General features: G+C 40.2%; 1 protein-coding gene across 1 annotated transcript in view; it reads right to left on the bottom strand.

Annotated features, from left to right (window-relative positions):
- Positions 1 to 18,036, bottom strand: part of pdia5 (protein disulfide isomerase family A, member 5) — a 56,687-nt gene that overhangs the window by 35,836 nt on the left and 2,815 nt on the right. Inside the window, exons 2-3 of the mRNA XM_035676628.1 lie at positions 8,291 to 8,417; positions 5,603 to 5,690 (exon numbers count right to left, since the gene is read on the bottom strand). Of these exons, the coding sequence (XP_035532521.1) occupies positions 5,603 to 5,690; positions 8,291 to 8,417 (215 nt within the window). The remainder of the gene's footprint in view (positions 1 to 5,602; positions 5,691 to 8,290; positions 8,418 to 18,036) is intronic.

Raw genomic sequence — 18,036 nt, 5'->3', positions numbered from 1 at the left:
GAGAGAGAGAGAGAGAGATCTCTGCTAGAGAGAGGGTCTGATGCTAACAAATTCAAAAAGGTGGAATTCAATTATGGCTCCAGAACCCACAGCGAGCCAAATATATGTTCAGTGTGGTTTTGAATTATATAAAGAGGAAAAGTAAATCTGTGTGCCTGTGTGTTGACAGACAGTATTTCAGGTAATTCCTGTGTGCTTAATGCCATATTCTGCTGACTCATTAAGGCAGATGGCACCAGTCGAGGGCACACCAGGAGCAGATGTGACCTCGACACGTATCTGGAGATGATGCGCAGTCATCCGATTCAAAACCAGTCTGCTGCCTCTAACTCCTTGAAACACTGCCACAAGTGACAAAGGCAAGGAAACCCCAAACCAGTAAAAAGTAGACAAGGGACCCTCATTCAAGGAGACTTTATTTCAAGAAATTATTTTCAAAACGAGTTTTGTTGTTAGATGTCATGTAGTACGACCTTGCATAACTGTGTTAAGTAATTTGAGTGAAACCAATGCTGAAGAGAGATGACCTTGAGGCAACAATGCACTGGCTGGCTGCAGAGGGAATCTTCTCTGCCTTTGCACAGTTTTAAAGTCTCTCCTTATGCATACTGTACATGCCACATGACCATCATGGGCACTTGCCAAATATTAGTATTCACTTCTCACTTCTCTTTTTAATAATTTATCATGACATATGGGATCATTTTCTGTTTCCAGCTTCTCAAATATGAGGAATTGCAGCTTTTCTCTGTTTCATATAACTGTAAATTAGGGATGCACCGATTTTGAAAACCTGGGCCAATACAGATGTTTACAATACAAATTTGGCCCATCACTGATGCAGAGGTTTTTTTGTTATTTATCTGCCTTTTTGTGCCAGAGAGGCTACAAAGATAAGCATCTCTGCCTTGTTGTAGCTCAGTTTATTTCTCTTCACATCCAAGATGCAGAGCTGAACATGAGCCGCTCGCTGTCCATGGTGGTGCATGGAGCATATTGGTATTTGTGTGCAATTTGTGCCGGTGCTGAAAAGCAGAGGAGATTATTTCTCCAATATCCAAGTTGAAAAGTGCAAAACTGATGCAACACAAAAGATAAACACCGGCCACTGCCATCAGTGAATGTCATGTCATTTTCCTTTAGGCCAATGTCAGTCAACAAGGTGAATATCAGGTGAGTATCGGCCAATACCAATGTTCAGCCTATTAATCGGTGCATCCCTATTGTAAATTAAAAGACAAGCACTTTGAAGACATCACCTTGAATTCTGGGAAAATGTGTAGATCTTTCCACTATTTACGTTTTTCTATTATTAACCCACGTCTGATTTTACTTTTATATGCATCTACTCACAGACTGCTGCCAACTTAACTGTATTGTACAATACAATTACAATAAATAAATACTCATCTTACTCTCTTAAACGACTCAAACTCTAACTTTTTATACAAGACACATATAAAAAAATACAGTCAAAATGTTCACACACACTTTTACAATACAAATGTTTTAGTAATTGGCAGTAACACTGAACAGAGCTGTGAAGTGCTGGCATGAAATGCCACCAGGAATTGTTCATTGGTATTTTCTGAAAGAATGTGAATAGGCCACACACCTGAATATGGACCAGTACAACAATGGATGTGGGCTTTCAGACTCTTACTCATTTGGTCAAAAATATTCAGTAAAACTGACTCAGGGGGAAAAAAACTGCATGCCATTATGGTTCTGAACCCAGTTTTTGTGAAACAACCAATGAAACAGCAGTACTCTTCAATCACAGAACAAATGGATGCCCAGTGAAGTTAGAATGACTCACTACCTAATGTTCAGTACAGAAAGAACAAAGGCCATGAATGGCATTTCATCAGAGGCCCGTCCACCGGATGAGCACGACTGCTGCGCATTCATCTCTAAGGTAACATCAGTTGATGCGTCAGCACCAAAGCTCTCACGCTGCAGTGAGCAGGAAGTCTATGGCTGTGAAGTAAGAAGGTATGAGTGGACCGGCTGACGGCTGATGAGAAGTTATAAGGTGCTGACAAACAGATGTGGCGAGGAGATGAACTGCAACACTACAGTAGATGCCAAGAAAAACGTTTGTCCAATCATGTGTTGTTAAGATTAAGACACAATGTTCAGAGAAGACAGGGAAATGATGGCAGAGAACAAAAGTAGAAGAGTCTGCACTCACTAAACTGGCCCATATTAACCATGTTTGTTCTGATGAAAAACATCTTCTGCATTTTTCTCTCAAATAAAAAGTACAACTTCTGACTCCTTTGGCTCCAAGAGGTTCATCACCTACAGTGTAGCGTTGTATGCCTTGGGTTCATACAGCATCGTATGTTTGTCAGCACTTAAGTTTACATGCTGTTTGATTCACTTAATGAACAAACAAAACTTGTTCTTTGTTCAGGATTATTTGTTTATTACTTTTCCATCTTTTGTGACATTATTTGCAGGGTATATGGGGCTCCCATGACAGCAGTAAAAACATACATCCCTATTACCAACAACCATTATTTTAATCACAAATAATGGAATTTTCAATGTAATTAGTATCATTTCTTTCTGTATTGAACAACTTGCTTTCCTAATTAACAACTTGCACTAGTGGTGTGTTACACAGGATAGGGTACTGTGCTCCTGGAATGATAACACCTACTTTCATATGATACCAAAAAGGGCAGATTTGCGATCTCTCTTACAGTAATTGGTCTGAGTTGAAACCTTGTTGCAACATCACAGGGGAGTTTCAGGTTGTTGCAATCTACTTGATACAATTGTTGCAAGTAGTGGACTGCTATGTGTGTGTATGTGTGTGTGTATGTGTGTGTGTGTATGTGTGAGAAAGTGTTGGACTAGGTAATGAGCGGTCTCCCTCTCTCTCTCACATGGAAAGCATACCTGTTAGACTATTATTAATTTATCTCTGCCCCTAACATTGCTTATTTTAGAGACCCCATTCAAAGCTCAGATTATTACTCGAACCCTGATTATTCAGGTGATGAACCAAACTAAAAATAATTAACCCAACAACGTGGTTGAGTGAGGTGCACCTTTAAAAATTGAGGAATCATCAACATTTTTAAAAAGTTGGAGCCAAAACTTTGCATTAGGCCAAGTCAACAGAGTCCTTTTCGTAAAGGATTAATAATGGATTCATCATGCAAAGAGGATGAAGCACTGCATGCCATTTAATTATTACTCTTCCAAAACACAAATCCTAATCCATGCTGTGCTTGTTTGTGCTCTGCTATTCCCATTGATCCAGACAAGACCATGTTTCATTCTTAACATGTTATAGGTCTGTTCTAATTTTCCAGAAGAATGGGAGCAGGGCAGCACAGTCCTGTACTCCCTTCCTGTATGAGATCATCCATCCCTCTGGCGGATCCCTGTTGGCCAACACACAGGTCCCTGTCATCTGTTCAAAGTGTGTCATTCTGGCCTTGGTGGCCCTCTTCCTTGGCAGGGCTGACCGTTCTCACGCTGCGATATGCGCTCTACTCTCTCTCCCCCTCTGTCCACCATGAGCTCGCAGCTGGGGCTTCGATTTGGAACCGGCCCATTTGAGATGGTGGAGAAATATGCCAAATAGCACAATGCTTCGCTACAGAGCCTGGCACTGGATCCATGTGTCCTGCAGTGATGAACCCAGCTCGCTCTAGCTCCCCTGGCAGGAATCTGGCACACTATAAATCTCTGCTTAGCATTAGCGCGCTCTCTAGCATTCTGGAGTTGTTGGAGAAGGAAGAAGGAGATGATACCCTACTCTCCCAGACAAAAAAGGTAACAGAGTCAAAAAGTAAACGGCAAAAAAGGACATGTATCATGGAGAGTCTTTGAAGAGAAACGTGGACAGCAACAGTTCTGGCAATCCCTTCAGACATTTTTGAGCTTAGTTTCTCTTCCTTTCCGTCCGCCTGGTCTTCGATCCCGGATAAGCTTGAGAGAGATTGTGAATGCTACAATGAGCACTAGGTATCAAAGGGGAGTTACTGCCTTCCTCACGGTTTCCTGTTTTATGATACTTTCTTTCCTCTCTGGTGAAGAAGACGGCTCATGCAGTTGATGGGTTGACAGGTACAAAAAAATGAAATAAAGTAAGTGGAACTGAGCACCAGGAAGGGCAGAAAGAACAACAAGGCAAAGTCAGATCACTGGGGAGCTAAGCTAGCTGTGCTTAGAGAAAACAATCCTTGCTGGTGTCTGGGGATTAGATAGCATTCAGTTAATGTAAACACTTCCACAGTGTGGGCTGGAGATGGATGTGCTCCAGAGAGGCAGATGACATATGTACAGTTCTGCCTTTATGGGGAAAGAGAGTACACAGTATGAAAATAATAATAATAAACGAGTATTTGTATAGTATAGTATGAGTATGGGCTGCGACTAATGATTATTGTTTTAATTTCACTGAATGTATGTTGGTTGTTATTTTTTTTGTCAATAATATGTTAAAAAAAAAAACAGGGAAAATATGCATCAGAATTTCTGAGAGCTAAAGGTTATCTTCTAATAGCTTGTTTTGTCCAGGCAAACGTCCCCCAAATATTTAATTTACAATGATATATAAATATAAAACAGGAAAAAATAAACCTCAATACAATTTTGGTACTGACCAAATGGTGTCTATAGCACCAAGTGTCGATAACTGGGTCAAACACGACTGCTATTAATTCATATTTTCATTATCTATTAACTGATATAAAATGTCAGACAGTTTCAAATTGCTTGTTTCATCAATATTATAGTATATTAAATAGAATATATGGTTGATTTAAGCTGGAACTAGAGAAAGTGTGGCTGGGACTTAAATGATTGATAGATTATCAATAGCTGTCTGTCAAATAAATGGTTTCCGCTCATGTGTCAAGTACCTAAAGTTGGCAATAAGTCTGGTCAAATCCATAGTCTTAGAATGTGTTTATTTAGGCTGTGTTACACTACAGCTTCTTGTGTGTGTGTGTTTCTACTTTTAAATGAAGAAAGCATGTTTACACTTCTTAAAGCAAGGTATCGAAAAAAAAATAAACATTGTTCTGATGCTGGTACAACAATGGTATTGTATTGGCACTGCTTTAAAAATCTTGAAATGGTACACCAGCCCTGAAATCTACAGACAGATTGACTGACAAATTATTTCAATACTACATACATGACTGAAACCATTTGTCAATTACAACACAGGATTAAGTACGTGCCCTCATTATTATTGATTTACTATTTTAGGATAAAATGTACACAATGAAAACCCAGAAAATGGAGAACTAAAACAGTATAAAGAGATGTAACACATTAGACCAAAAGCCTTAATAGCTCCAATAAGTGAGTCGCCTTCTGTCAAATTGTGCCTGTACAATAGAACCAGTGGAACAAGGCCCTTTATACACCGGTGGTAAAACCATAAATTGTGCAGATGGATGGCAGCAGGGACATTCTTGAGAGGACAAAATTGCTCTGCCTTTATAACTGCTGTCAGAAAATTCCTTGGACAAAAGAGGCCGTAATGTCAGAAGAGACAGGGAGTCAATGGATGTGATCGAGGGAAAAGAAGTCCTACAATGTGTTTTTTAAAAATCTCCCCATTACTTACCCACAGTTGACCCAGGCAATAGTCCCTTGGCCCTTTACTGTCTGGGCCACATCTGATAGCAGTTTCAGGTGGGAGTCCCCTGATGTAGCTACAGACACAGAGAATGAACCATGGTCAGACTTGTTACCAACACCGTTCAATAGCTCAGGATAACCCAGAGCCTAAAGACACAGAGGACACTGTCATGTTAAACACCGCGGAGAGGAATTGAGTTACTGTGGAGCTCGGTGTCTTACTAAAGTACCAAGTGCTGAAGAAAGAGATCACTGAGTTTGGGATGGAGGGGTGATGGAAGAGGGTTTTCAAATACCTTTCACTGGATGGGTTCAGGGAGCGGGTTTAGGTTACATCAGCTTTCAACATCTTACAATAGTGTGACTAAGCAGGGGATGGGAGGATTATATGGTGACACAAAGACTCTGCTGAAGCAGACCAACTTTTCAGCAAAATGGGGGAAGCACAGCAGGTATGTTTTGGTGAACTACAGTTTGTACCTGCTGCATGCTGTTTACTACCATAGTCTAAGCCATGATGAACATCAAGTGTGAGCCCATTCAAGGACGACATGGAGAGTTCGTGACCACTAGAGACTTTCACAATCTACAGTGTCAGAGAGGAAATATGGCTGAACTGCGAGGTTTGTTTTCTGTGTTAGGAGAGAGGACAAACTAGTGTGTAATAAACTGTACCAGCTACAACAATACACACTGTAATATTACTGATCTTCATCAGATATGGCAACCAAAGTAGATTCCTGCGAGTAAAGTAAACGAACTGTAATATTCTAGTCCTTGTGTAACACAATATATCATTTTTATACTCCCCCAGAAACCAAATGTGTTTTATTCACTGCATAAGGAGAACGATTCTTCTCAACGCTCCAGGCCAAGGCTATATTTAGATTAAGGGGCACTGCCATGACTCCCCAGGGTCCCGCCTCGCACCAGGTTGGTAACAAAAACATCTGACAATTTATTGTCAGTTTATTACCATGTATGGAGCGGGAGGCTAGCAGATATTGGCTGGTAGATTGTCTAATACGCTCATTGTTGAAGTTTGATGGGCTCTAACCAGGGATGTGGCTGACTGCAGGGGGCCAGGGGCTGGTGAGGATGAGTAAGGAACAGGGAAAGACTGTCTTCACTCAACAAGGGGACCAAATGTGATGTGGTTAGAAGTGATACAGTAATTGGTTAGTAAAAAGGACATTAAACCTGCATGAGGAGGGGATCCTTTGGTGTCTTTACAGAGTCTGTGTGACACTGCTGCCAGTGATCAATCACTGCTCAAGACATATCCAACCCTTCTGCAGGCTCATATGGGCCATGAATTATGAAACAAATAAATCTGTGGCTATGGGGCTCTGAGAGTCCTCTGATGCTTATTGAGGAGTAGGGGGGTCTTTTGAATGGAAAAATTAGTAATATCAAGCAGCTCATTCTACAAGCCTGTAGAGTGCGCCTTCCTCCCCTTCACAGAAACATGCTAATGAAAACAGAATTAAAATCTTCTGGGGTGCATTAGGGCTTCCCTAATGGTTGGAAGAAAGCACTGCTTTATAACTCTCTTTGACTGCATACAGTGTTTTATTTTATATTTAATTTATTTTTACACTCTAATTCTATAAGTATTTCCAAGTTCATTACTGAGATAGACCACCGTGATCATCCCTTTGAAGTAGGATAAGGGCTAAAGCTGCACAAAACATTCATTCTAAACATATCTTTAGATACTGCATTAAAATGTTTATTACTAAATGACATTGGATTTGGCTGAAGTGCCACTGTACGATGGCGCTTGCTTATTACAGAGGATGACCAAAGGAATATGAATTCATTTGGTACTTTAATGGTGCACAATTACAGAATAGTCAATAATTAAAGCTAAAATGTTGACATACCAATGAAGACATTACTGCACAAACGCATGGCTCTAAAGTTTTCTTACACAAGGTGCCCATAGTGTTTATGTGCACACTGTCAGAACTGTTGGGATACTCGTGCCTGTACTCACAAATTAAGCAAATCTTACATCTGTAACTTGATATAGTTTCAGTTCTCTAAGTTAGGATGTTGGAGCAATACAATGTGTGATGCAACAATCAAAAGGTTCCAGATTTAGGTCTTTTGTGCATCCTCTTTTGTTGTCACACATTTATTAAATATATTTTTTAAATACCTTAGCCGATAACTGACTAACTTTAACACTAACCTTCTCTGACTATAATGAAATGATTTATGTAATTATGCACTTGTACAAGTACTAATGATATCAGCACTAAAAGCATACCTAGCTCTTCATGAGATTAAAGTATGTAGTAGTATACAATTCTAAGAATAAAATACCATCAAATGTTTAGTTAAAAGGTATATTTTTCCTTGCACATTGTGTGTCTATGAAATATCTATATCAGATTTTTAAAAATTGGGTTTTTCAGTGCTCCACAATGATCTCTACAGTGACAAGCTGACTGAGATAATACAAGCATTATCCATAAGCCGTTACTATGATTGCCTGGCAGGACTGCTGTGAACAATGGATACTTAACCAGAAACTTTTGCTGCTACATCTGAGACCAAGATACATCTCTGACAGCAACAACATCCTCCCCTTTCACCAGGTGTATATTCTGGTAAAATCTACAACCTGATTTAAAAAATATCCATTATGAGGGGTGTGTTCTCTAACCTGTCTTGGTGTAAAGCACCAGAACGTTGGTTCTCGTCCTGAGCAGCTTCTTGAAGTCTTTGTGGTCGCTGACCTTCTCTATGAGTGGGGAAACCTTCACTGCCTCCAGCACCGGCAGCAGCCATACCTGGTGAAACACACAAATACACAACTGTTACCAACCCATTTACCCCCCAAAATACTACTACTAGTTAATACTACTTTGTATTTAACTTTATATGTATATATATTTTCATTTTTAATTGTAATTTCTGTGTGCACAACATTCCTAATGTTTGAACAATTGCGATATAGATATGCTGATTTTTTGTATTTTAAATTTGGCCTGTTGAAAATCCTTATACGTCATTGACCCATATATTCATCCACAATCCCCACAGGATGATTTATAATGTTTTTGGTGACCCTCCCTTTGACCTTTCTTATATCACCTCCACTTTCACACAAGAAATATAAAGATTTAATGTACATACTGCAATGAATTTAACTAAGAGATTCATGCTCCCCAGACTGTAAATTATATACAGTTTTATTTACACAATTTTAGCTGTAAATTCTGTTAAAGCTCTAATAGTGACAAAATTGTCAATATGCTGTTTATTATCCCAACAATTTCATAGTGTTTGTCGTAATGAACCCATAGGGCCCACTGCAAATGTTTGACTCGTTACAAAATTAATGAGGCAAGCTATGTGGCAAATAAATACATCAGTATCGGTTTGATATAAGTGAAATGAGTTTGATGCAGAGAGGCAGAGCAACAATCTTATAACACTGCAGCAGTCTAAGGCACTCTGAATCAGAATGTTAATGTGGCAGCAGGGGCAGAGGCCTTTGGTTGCGTGTCTCATCTCCTTGCTCTGACTCATAATTGCCATAAACGAAATCAACAGTTTTAACTTGATATTTACACTGAACCTGAAAGCTATAGGAGAGCTACAAAGCAGCATTTATATAATTACTTTCTTTTCAACTGTTATGGCACAAGCAAAACAGGATGCTTCCAATATCAAACTGTACTAAAGGTGGCTTCAAAGTAAGCAACAGGTGGGTACATCTGCATCATTAGTCGGAATGGCTCCTCCCACTTTACCAACACTGGTAGTTGGACTAATGGTGTGAAAAACACAAAATATGGGAAACAAAGCCCATATTGAGAGGCTTGCACTTTAATCAAAGACAACAACAACAACAAAAAAAGTAAACAAGACTGATTACACTCAAGCCATATGAAGTTAATTCCATGCATGCTAATCGTCTCTGTGCTATCACAATTCATTAAAAAGCCCTTCCTTTCTGCCTACAGAGAACTAAATTAGACACCAAACGTCGTCTGCTCACTCAGCGGATCCTGCCTGATGAGTGATATCACCTGGAATGAAAACAAGCACCTGTCAGGCTCATTTTCTAATTTGCTCCTCTAAAGGTGAGTCAGATGGGAATCTTAAGACACACACTAAAATTAACACAGAGAAGCCAAGGGGCTTTGAAAAGCAGGCAACGTAAGTGCCCAATTACGTATATGTACTATATATTTGAGGGGAATGATTAGTCTTTCTAAGCATTATTTGTGTTGATCTGTTTTTATTTTGTCACTTGAAGTCAGGACATGAGTCCGATTAGGTTGACATGACGACAAGAAAAGGTTGTGTCAGTATTAATTTAGGGACCATGTGAACCACATTGTGAAGGGTGGGCTATTAGAGGCTGGCTAGATGACACTTGTCTGTATAGGTGGCGTTAAGTGGAGAGTGAGAAGCCGGGGGCAAGATTAGGAAGAGATGGGGAGGGATGGCAGGCTCTCTTAGATAGACGGGTGATACTTGATGGCTCACTCTCTCCCTAAATATTGAAATATTTACTACAATTGTCCTTCTAGCATAGGGATGGAGAACCAATACTTCAGTACCAATCGATGGCAAAGTTCTGAAAATGTGACTGTACCTGTTGTTCTACAGTACTGTGAGTACTGCAGGTACCGGGGAATCAATTCTTCCAGACGTGACGGAGAACCTCCTGTACAGTCCTGTTGCACCGCTCCACAGAGAAGCGCAGATACAGTGTTTATTTTACCAGCACGGACCAGATAAAGCAACAGTGAACAGCAGTGAACACATCAGCTGGTGCCGATGTCATTGGTTACCACACTGTTGTTGATCGATTTGATTGGCTCATTAACGAGACTCATCCACACACGCCTCTCCTGCTGTTGTTAAAACAGAATCACGGGTCAAAACATCTCAAACGCAAGTTGTGTTTTCTGGCTGACTTTCTAAAAGTTAGTGCTGAAGAAAGTGAACAGAGAGAGAGAGAGAGAGAGAGAGGGGCGGGGCACCGGTACCTGTGTGTGTGTATGTGAGGAGAGAGACACAGACCACAGTAGGTGTGTGTGGAGTACTGAATGGAAAAGCAAGGGGAGCAGATTAAAGTAGTTTGTAAGTTAAATAGATGTATTGCTTTGTTTTTGTTTTTGACCGTGGTATTGAATTGGTATAGAGAACTGTGAAATTCCACTGGTACTAGTATCCACTACTACATTTCTGATATGGTGTCATACCTAGGCAGGGCAGTCTAGAGACTATCACACATTATGTGAGTCCTTGCAGGGAAGCAGAGCGGTGCACTGCAGAACAATGTATTTTAGCCACTGTATTTACAATGTGTTCATTGCTTTAACTTATTGTCGCACACCCTTTTGCTTTTGGCACCATCAGTAGAACTTGTCTTCCTATACACAAGCCCTACTGTATACTGTGCACTGTATTACGCAGCAGAGTCTGAGTCACAGCAGCACAGCCTGGAAAAAACACAAGCACACACCATCTTTGAAATCTTTAGGAATGTGATGTTTGATTTCTGTCTGATCTTGCACCTTTCTCACCCAAACAGTTACCGGTGGGTAGTGCTTGGTGCAGCTGGGTGGAAGTTCCATGGTTAGTGCCAAAGAAGTGATTGAAATAACTAATAATAATAACTCAGCTGTTTTTGTTTCAGTACCTTATATGAAAGATGACACAATTACATGCATTTACACTCTAAACATGAGCTTATTCCTGGCTAGATAGATAAGCACAGTCAGTTTCTCTGAGGATGTTTAAAAGGGATTCTTTAATGAAGGATACAGTTACAAGCTGTTTGATACTCCACAGACAGATTTTTTTCTTGATTAAGCTTTGTGGCCAACAAAGGGATTGGAGAATGTGAGTTCCAGAAAGGTCACATTTAGTCTTTATGTTAATAGAGATAGCTTCATCAAGGGATTAGTTTAACATGGAGAAAGAACTGCTTGCAAAACAGCTGACTTATCTTTGTAAGATTCTGATTTTGCACAAATCACGCAGCTAGAGATAAATAGGGACAGGGTTCTACTGTCAGTCTCTTCAAAGTATTGCTAGTGTTATGACCCATCAACTGTGGCTTGCCAACAGTATCAGATTGTGAGCTGACAACCAGTCAGCTCTGAGTCTGCAAACAAGTGCAGGTAATTACGCAGTCACATGAAAGAGGCACATTTCTAAGCAATACCTGTGGCATGAAATGTTCCGAATAATACCTCCACCTACAGTCAAGACAGCCGGGTACGACACCGATGCTGTCGCCAAGCCAACACTGCTGATGGCTGTGATCCGATGGGACTCTTCCACCGACTGAAGCATGTGTCATCTTTCAGTGACAGATGTACAATAATAGAAATAACTAGCCCGAGCTGACAGTTTCCCCACAATGCATCACAAGTGACAGGCCCATTCAGAAACTGCATAACTGCACTGCTCACAATTTAACTTGGAGTTTTATTACAAGGAAGCTCATGCAGTTAAAATAGACACCGTGAATGCAGCAGATCAGTGTTAGGTAGAGTGTATTTGGAAGATATGAAAACTAAGAAAAGAGTTGTGATGAGATTCTAATTTATTTTTACGTTCTCTGAATCTGTTAAGTGTTGGTGCTCCCTTCCTTTCTGCGGCTGCTCGTCTTCTACAATAAATGGCAATTTTTCAACTAGAACTGCAAATAATATATGCAAGCAAGTGATGATAGTGCAGAGCAGGACTCCATTTTTATCAGATCAGAGCAGCCTTAATCAAAACACTTCTCTAGTTATCTCTCAGCTCAGTTCACATGCAATTCCTCACATGGACTTCTTTAGCAGTTAGAAACGGGATTCATCTTTTGAAAATGTTTTTTTTTTTTTTTTGCTTTGTGTTTAAGTTATGAAATGCAAAACTAACCAACCCTTTTAAGTACATTTTTGTCACTGATGAATATGTGTTCAAGACCCCACATTCAATGCTATTTATAGGTTGCAGCTCTGGGTCCTCATTGTATATTTTGTTCTACTTGAAGCTCTCATAATTCATGAAAACCTGCACAATGGATCAAAATGGAGTGGAGGGTGCACAACGGACTCAGTGTAAGAAAAAAAAAGAAGAGCATATTCCTGGATTCAGTCTTTCATTTAGTGATGGTAATGAAGGTCTGTTTCTATGGATTCGAGGACAAGTTCATTGTGCCCCCCCAAACTGACTTCCACAGTACAATCTGGGATGATGGCGTCTGAGTGAAATGCATATGTGCATCTTAATGTATAACAACGAGGGCATGATGATCTGTTTTTTCATTGAATTTCTAATAACTGACCCTCATTACCACCACTAAGTGGGATGCTAAATCCATGAATATGTGCACGGCTTCTTGGACTGAATGCATCAGGCACTCTCCGGTCTACTGTGGTCCATTATAAAGACCTGATGGTTAAACCAGGTGAATTACGACCTACATTTAATGGAACACAAGATGCAGCTTCAACCAGTAGGCAGCACAATTTGAAATTAATATTTTACACTGAGTTGCAACTAATGATTATTTTCTATTGATCAGTGCATTGATTATGTTTTCATTGTACTGTTGCCACACAGTCAAAAATAATAATAATATAATAATATTATATAATAATAAACTGGCCAGTGAAAGTTACCAGGCTAAAAGTCAGGTCCTTAAATTGTCTGATTAACAGTAAAAAAATAAATGTTGGGGCTCATGACATCATTATCATATAACCATTAATCACTGATCTACTTACAGACTTTTTGCAGAGTCACAACATACCTTAGCTAGGCAGGTGAGAAAGGTATATGACTGCAGAGGTTCCAGCGGGGTAGGAACCGTGCTGATGGGACATTTTAAGCCTTAGTACTGGCAAAAAAATGATTTCATAGATGTCTGAAAAGTTCCCGTCACGTGATAAAAACAGAAAATGATTGTAAGATAAGGTGGGTAATATACTATTTTTTTATTGTCAAAAAAATCCCATGAAAAGACTAAAACAAAGAATAATAATGCAAGCCGTTTGATCTAATTTTCTGTTCATTGAACAACACTGTATCAATTCCCCAACTGTATTGCTTGATATATTTTAATATCATTCCAATCAAAAGTAATGGCAAACACTGTCTCAATCTTGGGCAGTAATCTTCAAATAACTGGAACAGAATTCCCACTATAAATACATGTGAGTATTGTTCAGTTAGATTTAGTGTAGTGTGTTATTGAGTTTTAGCTTTGCAGAGACCTGTTGACTTGAGGACAACATCTTTGCTTCACTGACCTCTGCCCCCCCCACCCCAATCTCAGCTGGCAGGTGACAGATAGAGAGAAACCTCTCCAATGACTACCAATTACTGAGCCGTGTACAACAACTGCTCCGGCGTCTTCCTTCACTCTGCCGTCACTGCGAGAGGCACTGTAATGGTGCTGGGTTCGTACACTGTCTTTCCCCATTATACTACCTCCTCAATACACACTACATGGGGACAGCGTCATCGCTACAAAGCAGATCAATGGGGATGAGACAGAAGGAGAGCAGCATGATTTGGTGTTAACGCACAAACAAATTTTTCACGCATAGAGAGAAAACAAGCACCTCAGTATACCAGTTGTTCTATTCTTCAAGCTGGTGATTTGGTTCGAGAGCAATAATTACTTTTCTTTATCTATCTTCTATCTTTTGGCAACCACAATGTGACTCAGTAACAATTAGCCAAAATTATATATTCATTGAACAACAATAATGTGAAAATATCCTTATTCGCCAACAAAGTAAAGAACAGCATAATTATGTTGTCAAAAAGGAGACAAAAAGTAATCTTTGTATTGTTTCACCACACGTAATGATATGGCACCACGCTCTGAAGACACGATACAATTCAACAGCACCCCAATCTACAGCTTTTTAAAATGACCACACAGTTGCATCAACCTCTGCAAAACAGTTTAAAACAAACACTCAACATTATTGGATTTATTGCAGGGCCATTGCGTTCGATTGCATTACTTTTAGCTATGCATACCTGCTAAACTGGTACAGATATAAGCCAATATCATATCACATATCAGCCTTCCAATATATTGATCAGACAACCTTAAAGGCTAGAGTTAACTGCTCCAAACCCTGGCTCTGTTCAAATACCACAAAAGCCGCCCGCTCTCTGGTCGCAGTCACAATAATACAACAGCTTACATGTCAACTGGCACTGGCAATAAATCCATTCTCATAAATGTAATCTACCTGAAATCCTTTCATCATTAATCATACCCCGGCCATGCACGTGATAACTGCATGCTCAACTCAATGCAGGACGATCTCAGACTCAATACTCAGAGAAAGCCCATTAGCGCTCAACGCATCAACCTTCCTTATCTGCCATAAAGGAACGTCCCATCACGCTGCTGTAAAGAATGTGGCGCTTACCAAGCAGCAGGTGCCCAGCCCCTGCCTGCAAGCCCACACCCTCCATCTGCTGTGACAAACCTGCTTAATAAACGGCATCCAGTTCTAGGGGCAGTACCGAATCAGCACAAATCCCACCAGCGTTTGTCAAGCACTTGCCTTGACCTTTGTCTAACTAATGAGGCAGTCAGGTGTGTGTTGGTGTGTGTGGACTGGCTGATTGTAAAGGAAGCTATGCTAACACACACACAGAGCTCTGATTTAGAGGCTTCTTAGCTCTCACATGAGCAGAGGAGCAATCAATTAGCAGCTTTAACAACTATCACGTTCCAGCTATCAGCGATGGACGTCAGTGGAGAGGCTGGGCCTGCTAACAGGGTACCCAGCCTCTGTTGTGGGATAACAGTGGTTATGAGATAAGAGGAAAAATGAACGCCTTCACAAAGCAGACAAAGCAAGCAATTTCAAGATAGGATATTATGATTGGCACTTTTCACTGTTTCTAAACATTTTATAAACCAATGGTTTTGTGTTGGTCATTGTAGCTATGAGTACTCATTATGCATCAGTATGCACATTATCAACTATCAACTACATACATACACTACTTTTTTTAAATCAGGAATGCCAATTGTATGCAGTTGATCAATTATGGGGGGACTGAACACTTGATCATGGATGTCAAACACAAGTGCATTTGTTGTTTTATTGTGCGGGACATTTGGATGGATGACTTCTTGTGTTTCTGTGTACAGTTTGACGGTAATCCTGAGTGATGAGACTGGCCTAGTTTAGATCAATTACTGAATTTCTGATGGCTCAGCAGCTCACAGGTAAAAATCAGTATTTGATACTTTGTATGTGTTAACAAGTTTGAGTTTTCTGCCTGTGGTTGTGGATAGATGTACTCTAAGAAGCATGTGGAGCTGTTGTTTGACGCAACTAATTTCTTTAATATTGATTGACTGACAGTTAATCACTGATGACTGACACAAGCAGATTTATATGTAAATCAGACTAGCCAATTGTCTTTTGAAAAGTATCTCATGTCCTTTGAGGACTGCTATTATTTATCATGTTTAGTAAAGTTTGGCTAACATACTCTCACCACTAATAGAGCTGAAAAGATTAACTGATACATTGATCAGATTATTATCAGAAAATAATCATTTATCAAAAAAAAAAGCAAATATTCTCTAGTTATCATCTATTTTATGTCAAATTGATAATCGTTTTGGACTGTTGGTCGGACAAAATTCGACGATGTCTTGAAACACGCTTTAAAACGTTCAATCATTCCTTTTTGCTTTGAATAATTATTAAAAGAAAAAATCAACACATGAATCAATAATTAAAATAAGATGCATCCATTAACACTACCATACCTACAAACTGCAAACTGACATGAAAAAGGCATTCAGCGTGTAAGTAGAAAACACATTAATTACATTTACCAAAAACCAAACTCTTTCATATAAACAGCCTCCAGGAACTCAATGTCTTCTTTTTTTTCTTATTCACTAAAGAAGCAGTCACTGGTGAACCTTTGTTTAACGGTGATTATGACTGCATGTGCACAGTGACTGAAATACCTGCTGAGGACCAAATGCCAGTAAAATCTGTTTTGGGGGGGGGGGGGGGGGGGGGGGCAAATCAATAAGGACCACTCCCCCTGTGGCTGATAACACTGCTATTCTGTGAATTCGTGCACAAAATGTGCTCGCAAAACATGCAGGGTCACACACACGACACACACCCACACACACAGCCACACACACAGCACACACGACACCCGATTCTTCTGGTCTGTAAAACAGACCATGATATCATTGATAGGGGTTGAGACAAACATTTGAGTATTACCAGCCATGGCAAGTGGAACCAAGAGCTAGGCGTAGTTCTTTCCTTTCCTTTCGTTTGTGTGTGTGTGTGTGTGTGTGTGTGTGTGTGTTTTGTTGTGGAGGGTTGTAAAGGGACCTCTGGATTAAATTGTTTGACAGGCATACCTCTAGCACCCAGCAGCCTACCCTCTAACAAAGTGTGCAGTTGGTGTAATCCCCTCCCTACCCAATCCCCACACACACGCCACCAATGGCACCTGCTCTTAAGGACAACGTAGGTGCCTTAGTGGTGAGTGACAATGGACACAATTTGCTCACAGTATTATAGGCAATATTGATATGCCAGCTGGAGGCTGCAGCTAATATTATTGCCATCGTCGAATAATCTGTAGTTTTTCATTTTTTCTATAAAGAACAACTGGTCTTAAATGTTGATAAACTCAGAGGTACATCCTAGAGGTCCAAGTGACATCTTAGAATGTAGCTTGCTTTGTCTGCTTTGTGTTGTGTGTTCACTTTTACCAATGGAAGAAAACAGCAATCCGAGTAAGCGGGGGGGGTTGGGGCAGGGGGGCGGCGGGGGACGCGGGGGCCGGGCGTGGGCGCTCCGGGGCCGGTGTGTCGGCCGGCGGCCGCGGGTGCGCGGGCCGGGGGGCGGGGGGGTGTGTGCGTGCCGGGGGGGGGCGGCGAGACCTAGTAGTTTTTTTGGCGCTGTAGAAAATTACCTGAAAGAATGGTGTGCGGTTGTTGTGTCGACAGTCTAACCTAGGAGGCTGCAAGTGGGATTTACTTGAATCATTAGTTGCTCGTATTAACTATTAAATTTATGTATGGAACTGTCTAGGTAAGTTGAATTTTTTGGGAATTTTTTAAGAAATAAGTGATAAATTCTCTATTTTTCAAGACTTCCGTCAGTAAAGTCGAGTATTTTTTCTGTTCTTTAAGTGTGTAGATATCTTTGGTATTGCGGACAAAACAACATTTTACTGACAGCTAATGCAATTCAAGTACCCAAATCGATGATCGACAGATGAATTCAGATAATGAAATGAATTAGGACTACAAAATACAATCAAGTCAATATATGAGTTTTAAATGAGACAGTGTCACAATGCGTGACTTGAGTATTCAGTTTTCTCATCTACAGACTGAATTCATTGTTCATCATGTTGCAGGGT

This window comes from Morone saxatilis, unplaced genomic scaffold, assembly GCF_004916995.1.
Source record: "Morone saxatilis isolate NCDOM2014 unplaced genomic scaffold, NCSU_SB_2.0 Contig5, whole genome shotgun sequence".
NCBI lineage: Eukaryota > Metazoa > Chordata > Actinopteri > Moronidae > Morone > Morone saxatilis.
The sequence above is the reverse complement of the archived record's forward strand: the minus strand, read 5'-3'. Positions and strand labels throughout refer to the sequence as shown.